General features: G+C 43.8%; 1 protein-coding gene across 2 annotated transcripts in view; it reads right to left on the bottom strand.

The window, feature by feature from the left end:
- EEFSEC (eukaryotic elongation factor, selenocysteine-tRNA specific) overlaps window positions 1-13,770 on the bottom strand; it is a 270,403-nt gene that overhangs the window by 121,624 nt on the left and 135,009 nt on the right. For both annotated transcript variants that reach the window (XM_019504946.1, XM_019504948.1), the window contains exon 5: window positions 3,035-3,673. In XM_019504946.1, the coding sequence (XP_019360491.1) occupies window positions 3,035-3,673 (639 nt within the window). The remainder of the gene's footprint in view (window positions 1-3,034; window positions 3,674-13,770) is intronic.

The raw sequence follows: 13,770 nt of genomic DNA, 5'->3' as shown, positions 1-13,770 counted from the left end.
AGACCCAAAGATATTACTGACCTTATCCACTTCATCCTCACACACAACAATTTCACTTTTAATAACCAACACTTCCTCCAGACGATGGGAACAGCTATGGGCACCAAAATGGCCCCACCATATGCCAACCTTTTTATGAGCCACCTGGAAGAAGACTTCCTCAAGAACTGCACCATCAAACCCCTGCTATACTTAAGATGACACCGATGACATCTTCATCATTTGGACTGAAAACCTGCAATCTCTGATTGAGTTCCATCAGAAATTCGGCAATCACCATCCCTCCATCTGACTTTCTCTAAAGTACTCCAGCACCGACATCTTCTTCTTAGACATGATGATCAGTATCCAGAATGATAAAATACAGACCACATTATACAAGAAACCCACAGATCAACATACATATCTGCACAGAGCTGGCAATCACCCTAAACACACCAAAAAAGCTCTGATATACAGCCAAGCCCTCAGATGCCACTGAATTTGCACTGAAGAGAACACCTGGGATTACCACCTCACCAATCTTAAAAAGGCTTTCACCCAACAAGGACACTCCTTCAGAGAGACAGATTGCACATTTGAAAGATCAACTTGGATACCATGTGAAGAACTGCTGCAGTACAGAAGAAACACCCCCACAAATTGCACACCGCTGGTTATAACATATCACTCCTCCCTCAAACCTGTACAGAAAATCTTCAAACAGTTGCAACCCATACTAGAAAGAGACCCTACTCTTAAAGAGATCTTCCCAGAGCCACCCATCCTAGCCTTCAAACAAGCACCGAACCTCGCTAACCTCATCACCAGAAGCAAAATTCCTCAAGCCCAGAGCACACCAAATGGATCCGCAGCATGCCATGACAAGAAATACAAAACCTGCCAACACATCTCCACCACCCCCACAATTGCTACACCCCACAACAGAGCCGTCAGCATTCCCGGATCTTACAGCTGCACCTCCAGAAATGTGATATCTCTCATCCAATGCACCAAATGCCCTGATGGAACATACATAGGAGAGACCAAACAACAATGGTGCACCAGAATGAATGCACACTGGAAATCTATCAGAGACAGGAATACCCAATTACCTGTAGGGGCACATTTCTCAGAAGAAAACCACTCTCCCCCCAGTCTCTCAGTCCTGATCCTCAAAGGAAACTTACCCAATACTTCCTAAAGACGAGCCTACGAACTCCACTTCATCAACCTGCTGGATGCTAAAAATCATGGACTAAATATAGACATTGGATTTATGACACATTATAACCTGCCTGACATCTGACTCCCCAGGTACCACTTCACTATTCATTCCCCTTCTCTCCCCCCGCCCAGCCTGTCTCTCACCCATTGACTCAATCTCCATCTTCACTGACTGCCCTGACTGACTGACTGCATGCAGACCAGCCCAGCCTCTGGCTTCTTTATTCTTCATTCCATCCAGGAAGAGCACACACCAACTGCTGAAACTTCCTCAGCCTGACAAAGAGTTTTTGAACCCAAAAACTTGCTTAAAAATTGTTTTCCAACCATTTAAGTTGGTTTAATAAAAGATATCAGCTTCACCCAAAGAACCTTGTCTGCTTATGTCCTTAGACCAACATGGCTACAACCTACACCCCTGAATCACCTACAGGCACTGGTTTGGCCCTCCAGATGCAGCAGTGAAGACATGCACTTGGAAAGCAAGAGGAACAAACTCTACAAGATAAAGAGAAGTACTGGATACAGTACAGAGAAAGAGGAAGGGCAGGTACAGATTAGGAACGTTTGTTACTTTTTTAGATGTAATTGACAGTCAGCACTTTAGAAAAGAACCTCACAAATTCATACTTATGCCTGCCAGACCCACTGCTTGTTTACTCTGAAATCTTCAAACAATAAACTGTAAAGAAATTTGCACCACAAAATGTACTTTGACTCTGTATTTTGAAAAGCATTTAGTTCTTTATACAAAAATAAGGAAATGTATTCATGTTCAACACCCCCCAATACTACCAAGTTATTGAGAGAAGTGAAGCAAAACTGTTGCAGATTTTGTTGGAATGATCAGCTTTGAGGATTAGAACAAAAATTAATAACTCTTTACTGGAGTATAAATTAATAATATAATAATGCTGAACAATTATATATCACTTTTACATGTTTTCCAGTACTCTGCATGCATGCATTAATAATTTACATCAGCACTGTTCTCATTTAACAAATTAAAATATATATAATTACTTTTCTGAAATATTTTTCATTATGAAAAACTCCAAAGTGTACTATGTATATCCAAATGAATGTCCACCCATTATGGAAATGCAGCCACCAGTGAGATAGGACAGTAAGAGATAAGTAAAGAAATAGCAGAAATATAACAAAACAGACACTGCTGAAGGGACAGTAAAAATAGGCAGAAGCTAATTACCCACGCCTAAATCTAGCCAGAGCGTATCATTGCTCCTGCAGAAGACACCATATGGTCTTCCAAGATGGACTGGTTTTATATGTACTCTGAAGTGCTTTAACACGTCATGTGCGTGACCTGTAATTAATGCCCAATAGTCTCACTGCCTTTATTTATTCCATTTGTAAACTGCTCCAGAACTTTGCACTGAAACTACAGAATAGCTATAGTATACAAGCCAGAAGGAAACCAGAGTTTTGGTCAGCCCAGCAGAAGACAGCCAGGGCACTGGGGAACATATGAGGAGTAGTTTGAGCTTGTAGAAGAAATATATTAACTAGATGTTAAAACACTCTGTGGTGAAATTGTTAATACAGTTACATATCTAACTAAACCTCCCACTGCGACTAATGAGCCTGTTCACACATCTCAAATGAAAGCTGTCCAACTGTCTACAAACTCAGGTGGGAAACATCACATCACTACATTCAAGCTTTTAAAGGCCAAAAGCATTTTTTAAATGGAAATCAGAAAGGAGCACAATTTAGGTGCAAATTCTTCAGCATTGTTGTGACCTAAAGCAAGAATCACAAAGAGAAGTTTCTTTTTGCCACTAAAGTGGTAAGAAATAGAGCTTACCCTTTCCACTTGACCTTCTTTGTGCTTCAGTTTGTACACTTTCAGCTTTGGAAGGAAAGTCTCTGTATAGTTTTTATCTTCTAGGCCTTGAAGCAGTACCCCATGGAATGCCAGCCTGCAGGTGTTTGCATGAATATCAGTATCCAGTTTTGACCCAATTACAAGACAGAGTCGAGGACAAGTGACTGGTTTTTCAAACTCCACTAAGGCCCACTGTTGCTTCGGGAGCTGCTCTCCTGTCTGGTCATTATCCTTGTTTTCATCAGAAGCCTTTGAATCCTTGGACAAATATTCTTCTTGATAAAGGTAATCTTTTTCAAAATCAAACGCGTTGTCCAGGGGCTCTTTGTTGAAGTCAGCAGGGGCTGGACTGAAGAACATTACTCGTCCCATAACTGTTTCGTGACCAACTGTGATATGAAACTTGGCTTTGGTGTGCAGCGCACCTCGAAAATACTGAATTTTCTTCAGGGAGATAATGGCAGCATGTATGGTCTGGAGAGATTCTGGGGTACAGATGAGGCCCCGTTCTAGCAGCTTGGGATCAAACTGGGTCACACAGATGCCTACCCTGTCCCCCTGCATGGCGTAAGTCACAGGAGTATGGAACATCTGCATGGACTTGACTTTCTTTGACACCTGTTTGGAAAGAAGCAAAAGAAATAAATATAAGCAATGAATTATCTTAATTAGATAAATGGAAAAAGCATCAACACATCCTGTATTATGCTCCATTATCATGCCGTCTCAAAGATTCACATGCTAAAGATGACCCAAAGTTTTGAAAAGTGGGAAGTGAACACATTGGGCACCTGCACACATGATGAAAATTGCCCGTTTTTGCAGTTTAATTGCTTCACACTGTACACATATAAGGGGTTTTTTTGCAATTTAAATGTTTGCTACATTGCCAACTAAACCACATCTGCATAGAGTTTAGTTTGCAAAGTAGCTATTTGTAACGTTGCAGCCTTTTGACAGCTCACCCCCCACCCCCCACAGGAGAGGTGGGCTAAAGGCAGAAGCAGGGAGAAGCCCAATCCTTTTTTTTCTTCCCCTGGACCCTGCCCGCATCTCCCATTGCCAGGGGGTGAACTGCAAACAGGCTCAGCAGCCCCTGAGCTGAGGGGGGCTCCAGTCATTTCCCCTGTGATGGTGCCACCCCCTGGGGCCATTCAGGTAGGCTGCTAACGGGCAGGTGCTGCCCCAGCTTGGACTTGGGGTACTCAGCCCACTGGCAGCTTGTGGAGGCAGGCTCCGTCAGGAAAAGAAAACCCAAAAAAGCAGCGAGGGGCCCAATCCTTTTTTTCCCCCCGTGGAGCCTGCCTGCCTCTCCCGCAGCCAGGGAGTGATCTGCTGGCAGACCCTGAGATGCAGGAGGGCCTGGGTCCTTCCCTCCACAGTGGTAGTGCCCTCTGGGGCCACCTGGGCAGGCAGCTAGCTGGCAAGTGCTGGCCTAGCTTGGAGGCATCACCCAGCCTAATTCAACTGTTCCCCAAGCCCAAGCTGGGGCAGAAACTGTCTCCTACCTGCCCACCTGCTCGGCCGTCCAGCAGCTTGCACACCAGCCACAAGAAATGCAGGAAGACTCCACCAGAAAAAAAGATTGGGCCCCTCACCGTAACAGTGATGGAAGCCTCTAAATCAGTGCTCTCCAACCTTTTTCAGTAGGAGATCTCCTTTGGCATTTAAAAGCAACCCAAGATTTACCATGCACTACCACCACTCCCCTCCCCCCTACCCAGCAGGTAAGTCTATGGGGAGGGAAGGGGTGGGCACATCGAGGCAGAGGGAGAAAAAATTATGTGGGGATGCACATCCCCAGCAGGTAAGTTCCACCCAGCCAGGGCCCCATTCAATTTACCCCTGCTCCTGCCTCTGTGGCACTGTCCCTCACCATGGGGACCTTGATCTAACCCCCACCCTTTACCTCCTCCATGGACTGACCTGATGGGCTGGGGCACATGCATGCATGCACGCATGCGGGCACTCAGTCCCCCTCCCCAGCCTCGGATCAACTCCAAGAGACTCCGAAATCTACCACAAGAGGCTCTGAGACCATGGTGACCACTGCTCTAAATTGAAATGGGGGAGTTTTGATCATCACAATTAAAAACTCACCATTTAATTTAGGGGACTAAACCCCCATCACGCGTACAAGAGCCCCAATAAGAATATATTCCTAACATGGTATATAAGCCATTCTAGTATGAACCCCTCAGTGAATTTTACTTGTCTTCTAAATTAATATTACCAGGTCTTAATTGCATCACTTCTGTGATATTTAATTGTGCGGGGCACGAGCCAGGCTGTGGCTATAGCCCTGGGGTTCTGATCCCCTGATGTTAGTTTAGCAAGAGGGAGAGGTGGACTCGTAACGGTTGCAAAAGTACTTTCTTTTATTTAGTCCCTTTTTACATGCTCTCCACTGATATAGATGTGGCTGCGCAGGCAGTTACACTTGGTTACACACGACACTCAATCCTGAACTGATGACAGACATCGTTTCTTACTTGTACACCACTGGTGTAAACGTGGCTGCAGGGCGGATTCCGTCCCAATCCAGGCAAGAGACGAAAGGAAGAAAATAACAACCTTGTTGGATCCACGTTCGGGTGAGGCTGGGGAAACGATCAAGCATCCGTCCCGTTTGCTGGAACGAATGCGCGAAAAAACTTGACGGTTCTCGGGAAAACAATAAAGCAGTGGACACCTCGAGAACCAAAAGAAAACCGATCGGCAAATTGTTCTCCGGAGACAGGAGAAGCCGTGGGAAGTTGGCCAGACCTTCCCAGCGAGCGATGGAAACTCCAGCTTCTCGGCTAGCTGAGCGGGCGATGGATGCTGCACGCTACTCTGCTGTTCTTTCTGTTCTTCCTCCCAGGGGGAGAACTCCACCCCAGCTTTATAGGCCTGATGACAAGCCCAGATTTAAGCCCTTTCGACTGGTCCACCGGGTTCCCCACAGGGGCGGGGCTTAGCACATGGCCATGCGGACGGGGTCTTCCCAGCACATGGCCAAGGGGCCATGCAGCAGGCCAAACAGGGGCTTTCCCAGATAGAAGGAAGAGTGCTTGGCGGCACCTACTGCTGGGCAGAGCTTGCAGAGCCCAGCCAGAGCATGACATTAATGAGAAAAATCAGCAAATAGATTAAAGTTTGGTTGTACACCTACGTATAACTTATAAGTAGGTACATAACCTACACGTAAGCTGACCATACACCCCAGTTTGAGTGGGACACTCCAGGATTCTGTAGCCTGGTCCTGGCCGATTGGTCAAAAGACCTTGACTGAAGTCTGGCGAGGAGGCGGAGCAGCATGGTGCACCAGTAAGGCTGGAACAGGCACCACCCCACCGGCACATGATATGTCTTTGCTCCCACACAGAAGCAGTGGTACCTGCCCAGTCACCTGCCTGGTGCACCATGCCACTTCATCTCCCCACCAGACTCCAGCTCAGGACTTCTGACCAACTGGCCAGAACTGGGCTATGGAATCCTGGAGTGTCCTGGCCAAACTGGAACAAATGGTCACCCTACCTATATGCCTATTTTTTATTTTAAAAAGTGGTACCATTCAAATGGAGGTGTGTAACAGCACACTAGAGAGTAACTGCATGCCCTAATGCTCACTTCCTTTTCCTGCCTTTCCCTCCCAACTTTTCTTTGCAATAATCTCTTACTGCCCTGGAATAATTGAGCTTATATTACCTTCTTTTACTCTGTAATTTTAGAAGTGGTGACCACAAAAAGATCTTGCTAAGCACTACAATACAAATAATTGGAGCATATTACCATATTTACTTGAATAGAAGACTACCCTAATTATAAGACAACCCCCCAGTAATTAGAGTCTATATATGGTAAATTTATGATTTTGTTACAATTATTGGAGGTTTGCCTTGAATTTGTCCCCCCTGCCACAGCAGGGAAAATAGATTGGTTAGCCCTTTACTCTCTGCCTCCCCCCAACTTCTTCCCCTGACAGCCCCTTCCCTCTCTCTTTACTGTCAAATCCTACTCTCCCAGAACAAATGGAACTAAGGAGCAAATCTGGAAACAATAGGCTTGAAATTAAACATGGCTGTAGCAATTTGCATATAATACCCATGCATTTATTTTATCCAGAATTGATGCACATTATCTTTTTTTTAAACTGCTGCAATTTTTAGCAGAGGTACTCCATAAACACACTTTTGAGCAGCACTTTGGCACCTACTTATATAGAGTACAAACTATGCATGATATTAGTCCAAAGCCAAAGGCTTGGCATTTACCACATAATTCTTTGGGCTGGGTCCCCCCACAGTCAAAACTATTTCAAGCCACTATGACCCCATATCTCAGGAGTGCTCACTATGCATGTGTACTCCAGATACCCCCCACAAAGGATCTATGTGCTAATTAGTCTCCACTCATGACTGCAACAGAGTGATCTTGTCAAGTCCTGGGATGTTGCAAAAATTTATATGCAGAAGTGGTGCAGGGCAACCTGGTCCAGCTTCACTTTCACCTAATCGTATGCACCAAGTTGAGAGAGAGGCTGACAGAGGGATTCCTGGTGAACCATCGTGGCTCACCATGACTTGGAAGAGAGTTGGCAGTGAGGGGGACTGTGCTTAATGGACACTACCATACGTCTCATTCAGGTGGGCTGCACTAACCTACCCTTGAATGTAGAGGTGCACCGATACAACAGTCCATATCATATCGGCACCAATAAAAGGAAAATTGACATTATTGGCAATCGGCTCTATCTGGAAGATGCAGCCAATAATGTTGCTGATAAATGCCACATGTTTGTGTGCAGCTGCAGCATCCACATGGCCAGGAATGCAGCCTGACAGCTTGGAAAGCAGAATCTGGCTGGTAAGTCTCTTGGGGGGAATACGTATGTGGTAGATTGAGGCCCCCGTGGTTAGGGAGGGAGTGGGAGTGGGGCTGGGGCTGAGGCTGTGGTAGGGGCAGCCCAGCTGGGGAAGGGCATGGGATGGAACCAGTGGCTCATTCAGGGGGGTGGCTCTTGCCATGCGCCCCTGGGGAAGGCATGGGGGGCATCTGCCCCCCCCCGACCTGTGTGCAGGGCAAGGAAGGACTGCCACTGTGGGCTGGGGCTAGGGGCTGCTCCAGCCTCTTCCTGGCAGCTGCACTTGGGCAAGGAGGGGCAGGTCATGGCAGCTCTGGAAGGAGGGGTTATGGGGGGGGCTAGAAACACCCCAAAATTCACCATAGCCCCCCCTCCCAGCACAATCACTATTCACCCTACCCCACCCAGCCTGAGTGCCGCCTCCAGGAAGAGGCTGCAGCAGCTCCAGACCCAAGTGTGGAGCGCACCCTTGCCCCACACACAAATTGGGGGGGGGGCACATGCCCCCTGTGCCTCCCCAGGGGTGTACGCAGCAGTGGGAACCTCCTCCCCATCCCCCGGATGAGCCACAGACCATCCCACGCTCCACCCCGGCAGGGCAGCATCTGTCCCTCCCCACTCCCTCCTCCATCTGCTTCCACCATGCCCCTCCCCACCAACAGACTTACTAGCCGGATGCTGCTCTCCATGCTGCCAGACTACATATCAGCAATTGGATGAGCTGATATGGCTGGTTAATCATTGGCCATCAGTATTGGGCCAATAAATCTTTACTGATGCACCTCTACTTGCATGTTTAGCAAATGTGGCCCGTGTATTTTATAGTTGTCCTCCGTGTTGGCTGCATTTAATCAACTTCAGAGTTGGTTTTCATCACTGAGCATATGCTGCTTTTGCCAGCAGTTTAAAGATAGACAATGTATTTAGTGAGATTGTGTTGTATGTGATTATAAGACTAGGGGTTTTTTTTCCCCCCATGCCAATGAGGGGGGAACCTTGCCTTATATTCAAGTAAATATGATATCTATATTTACTTTATGAATTAATCTGTATACTTGTGTTAGTACAGGTAAGGGAATTTGCTTGAGAATTCTTAACACCATGTATGGACAGCACTTCAAGATAGGCCTCTTTAAACAAACACTGTAGTTCGAATGGAATCTCTTTCATGTCTGAGTTATAAAATATCCACAACCTCACTTTCAAAGCAAGTTGGTCAGCACATAAATAGGAGTAACAGTAGGAATTGCAGCATCTTTTGTCCAAGTCTATCAGTGTGCTTTATTCCAGATTCTTCAGTTTTCACAGCCCCTGTGTGAGGTAAGTTTTATGGTACCCACTGAAAGATGGAAAAGACTGAAGAAGCAGAGAAGTTAAGTAGTTTGGCTCAAGTTCATAATAAGCCAGAAATGGGAAAAAAGCCATGGCTGACCTAGGATTTTTTAATGCTAGTCTTGGTGCTGACTTTCTCTCATATACCAAGTATTCAAGCAACTATTGCTCAAAAACCATCAAGTCCATACTTTATTATACTGCATTTTACTTGTATATGCATTTACACAAACATTAGTACACTTATAAATAAATATGTTGATACTTTTAAATTGTTCACACTTTTTTTCAAAACTCCTGTCTGAAATATTACAGGAAAAGACTGCAGCAAAATATTTTGTTGCATATAGCAAAGACTGAATGATTTGCTGTACCTAGAGAGAAGAGCCTCTTCCATAAATATATGTATAGGTAAGAGTCATTTAAGCTATGAACAGACATTGCATTTGTCTCTAGAAAAGTTTTCCCTGTGTTTGTACTAGAAGCGAAATACCCAGAGATTAGCATGTACACATACACTAGCTTTTTAATCAAGGTTTTAATTCAATGATGCAATCTCAGGATAACTGTTCAAATGCACTTTGCCATGTCCTGGAATAAACTGTTAGTACTTCTTACCCTGTGAACCTCTTTTAGTATTTATCCCAGGGATAACACACATTGATGTCTAACAACTGCCCTTTGTTCCAAGATGAAATGGTTCATCCCAGGACAAACAATGTCCGTTTGTGGTCTTCAAGTTAGCCTTGCAAGGATAGTAGGATTTAGTGCTCACAAGTGAAGACTCACTGGAAGCCTTTGGAAAAAATAAAGGGGTAAAGCTAGTTTTATTAAGAATGTGTTCCAGGTGATCTGCCATATCCTTTATTTGACTGATGACATCATATAACTTTTAGCTTCCATGCTAACTGAAGATTTGCCCTGGAACTGAAAAGATGCCCCATCCCTTCATATGTCATTTAGCCTTGGGTATCAGTTACAATGTCTTTTACTGACATGACAAGAACAATTTAACCACTGCCACCTACATCTTAGGGGAGCATTTTTTCTGGTTCTAATGCTCTTTGTCTGATTGGCAGCAATGAACATCCTGAAGTAATTTGGCAGATTTCATTTAAAGTCTGGTCATTAGCCATAACTCCAAATCATTAATGGATCATATAAACAAGGGCACCATTTGCCACTCAAGCTCAATGAAGATGTGTGGAAGAGCAAACACTCCATAACCTAAGAAATTCCAAATATTACGCCGGGGGGAGGAGGCGGGCGATCCATATAATCACCCTTACAAGATTTTTGTGCTTATTTACAAGTAATTTTGTGTCCGCAGCGTTCCCATATATAGCATGTTGTAAAAGGTATCTAGCATGTTGTTATTACTCTTCAATGATGGGCAATGCTCAGCAACTTACAGGTACAATTTATCTGGCATTTTCTCAGCTGCTTAAGAAAATGTAAATAGGAGGGGGGAGAAAAACACCCTATCTGAAGTTTGACATTAATAAGCTTACAAATGCATCAGTTATTCCAATTCAAAAAGTTCTAAAAAGGGGGAAAAGAATGAAATAAGCTTTTAAAGATCAGTCTTGGTTCAGCTTGATCAGACGAAACCAGTTTAGCTTAATAAGGTTTCATTTTGGCTTTTCTTTTTGTTCTTCAAAACCATCCTTTAAGAAGATATTTTCTCTAGAATAGGCATTAACTAAGGGAGCACGTGGGTGTGTGTGTGTGTGTCTGTATGTCTATATTTGTCTCTCTCAAACTTCCCTCCAGTATATATGGGGGAAAAAAATCAATCTATTCTTTGCAAAGAAGCTCTCCAGACTTGGCACAAAGGGTTTACTCAGGCAGTACAATAATGTATAAAGAGCATTTATTTCTTAGATAATACCCTCTATCCTGCATCTCAACATACTTAAAAGCTATCAGATATTTTATCCTGGGCATATTAGAGAAGGGCTAAAGCTTCAGAAGTTTGGATGACAATATGAACTCTTCCAAAGCTGAAGGGTACTCTGACTTGAAGGTGTTTAGCCAGGAGCTTCTACCTTCAATATATAATAGACTGTATAATTAATATGAACATCTAAGCTGGTAAAGAAGGTCTCCTTTCTCAGGATCTATTGCTTCTCTCTCCCCACTTTCCTCTCTTCCATAGTGCTACTAACAGAGATGCCAGTATTCACCTGTTTTGAGCCAAATGCTGCTACGCTATTCTTGAAATACATGTAATTATCACTTCTTTATCATAGTTACAGTTGCGTTCCTGAATCAGGGCTCAACTGTTGCAGCACTTCAACAAATACTTTCTTCCATCTGCCTACTTCATTATCTTCTCTCTGCTCCTGGGACTAAGAAATCGATGCATACCAGTAGTGACGAAGGATAGATTTGTGATGAAAGTGTAAGAATGGAACTGAGCAGATCTGGGTTCTATTCCTTCTTTTGTCTCAGATTTGCCATATTACCTTGGACAAATCAATTATGTTGAAATTTTCAAAGCAAATGGGAAATCATTTATATTCATTCTAAATGATGGGGTGGTTAAATTTGCTGGACATCCGAAAATCCCTGTCATTTCTGTCTTGGCTTCTGTCTGTTCAATGAGAACCATACCCCCTTTGTCTGGCCTGCTCAGACAAGTTCCTTGGGCTAGGGACTGATTCCTTTTTTTATATATGTATATATAGCTACTACAGATACAGTGCCTGACACAACACATCTGTCTTAGTTATATAAGGCAATAATTCCAAAGCTGAGCAATATATTCGTATTGTACTAGCCTAAGCAGTTTAGATGTCCATATTCCCTCTCTGGTACAAAAGCAAGATGCTTACTTAAGGATTTGTACATGTTGCATTTTTAAATGAATAATTACATTTGCAAGGGTCTTACAACATGTCTTCTTTCCTTCTACTGCCAAATATCACACACTTAAATTTCTTTACATGCAAACATGTCATGCTGATGGCACCCTACCAGGGTGCAGAAAAGTAAAACATTATGTTGCTGCCTAAAATCACTTTGCGAGGGCCCACATTCTAACAATGTGACCAACCATCTTATTGTAAGAGTATACTAAATAAAACTTATTTCCTTGTAAACATTCCAAGAGCAAAAATCTTCCAGAGCTCCTGTTAGTGCACAGACACAAGCAAAACTATTCCAACACCTAGAAACTAAGGCACAAAGTGTTTGTCATGCCACTACTAGAATTGATAAAGGTTTTCCCATGCTCTATATAAATAGGTCTTTCTTTTTCCAAGTGAGTAAACTGCCAATGCTCACAGACTAAAGGGAAGTAAAAGTAAAGGGAGAACAGAAACACCCCCAGCTTCAAACCTCATTAGTCCATACTGGGAAGTGAACTGCTCAGTTCTGTCAAGTCCTACTCCATAGGCAGTGTTTAAAGTTCAACTTCAGACCGGAAGCTAATCTTGTCTGGTGATCTTTGTAATTCATTACTGCTATTGGAAAGTGCTGTATGAAGTAGAGGGTATGGAGTGCGCTGCAGAGAAGATGGAAAAACAACTCATGAAGAAGAGAGAGAGAGAGAAAAGAAGAGCATAGAATCTCAGATCAGAATAAAGGGGAAAAAAACAAAGTCATCTGACCTTCGTTTCATCTGGACTAAAATCTTTAGCTGCTCGGAAATAAGGACCCTTTTTGTACAGGTCAATGAAGAGTAGGTAAAGAGAAACATTCTGATTGCTCTGCCTTTTTAAACAAGCAAGAAAAAGGGGTGGGGGGAAGCTAGTGGCTACCCAAGCTATTTGGAAACACTGAAATTATACATACTCCAACCCTATTTCTACACATACTAGAAAAAGCCAAGCATTAACTTCACTGTGAGTAAAGTTTCTGGGTGCACTGGATCTCTGGCTTCTTACCAAAAAACAAAATAAACAGTCTCTTTTCCCCCCCAGAGTAGGACAAGTTATTGTTGCAACCCTTTCAAAATCAAATGTCATAGCTATACCTGTTTATTTCACTATACACCACAGGATATGAAAAGGAAAGGACACCCGGGCTATAAGAAAGAAATCCCTTCATTAAGCAGCAAAGTGAAGCTGAAAATAGAAGTTTGGTGCAACCTTAACTGCTGTCAGCAATGATGTCAGAGTCCACATTATATTGTACCTAGGCTTCTGGTTTCAAACATTTTCAGGCACAAGTTGTACAGCTTCCTTTTAACCAAGAAGCTCAGAAAGTGTTATGTACCCAGCTGGGCTGCAATGATCTAGCAAACAGACATTTCACCCAACTTACCCCCTAACTCCTGGTTTGTGTCATAGTTTCATAGTAGTTAAGGGTCAGAAGGGACCTAAATAGATCATCTAGTCTAACCCCCTGCCACTGGCTGGAGCACATGCTGGAATCACATGACCCCAGACAGGTGTTCATCCAACCTCTTTGAGTTTACCCAAGGTAGGAGCAAGGACCACTTCCCTAGGAAGTTGGTTCCAGATCCTAGCCACCCTAACAGTGAAATAGTGCCTCCTAACCTCTAACCTGAACCTATTCTCCAGCAGCTTCT

This window comes from Gavialis gangeticus, unplaced genomic scaffold (assembly GCF_001723915.1).
Source record: "Gavialis gangeticus isolate Ggan-Ray unplaced genomic scaffold, GavGan_comp1, whole genome shotgun sequence".
In the NCBI taxonomy this organism is placed as follows: domain Eukaryota; kingdom Metazoa; phylum Chordata; order Crocodylia; family Gavialidae; genus Gavialis; species Gavialis gangeticus.
The sequence above is the reverse complement of the archived record's forward strand: the minus strand, read 5'-3'. Positions and strand labels throughout refer to the sequence as shown.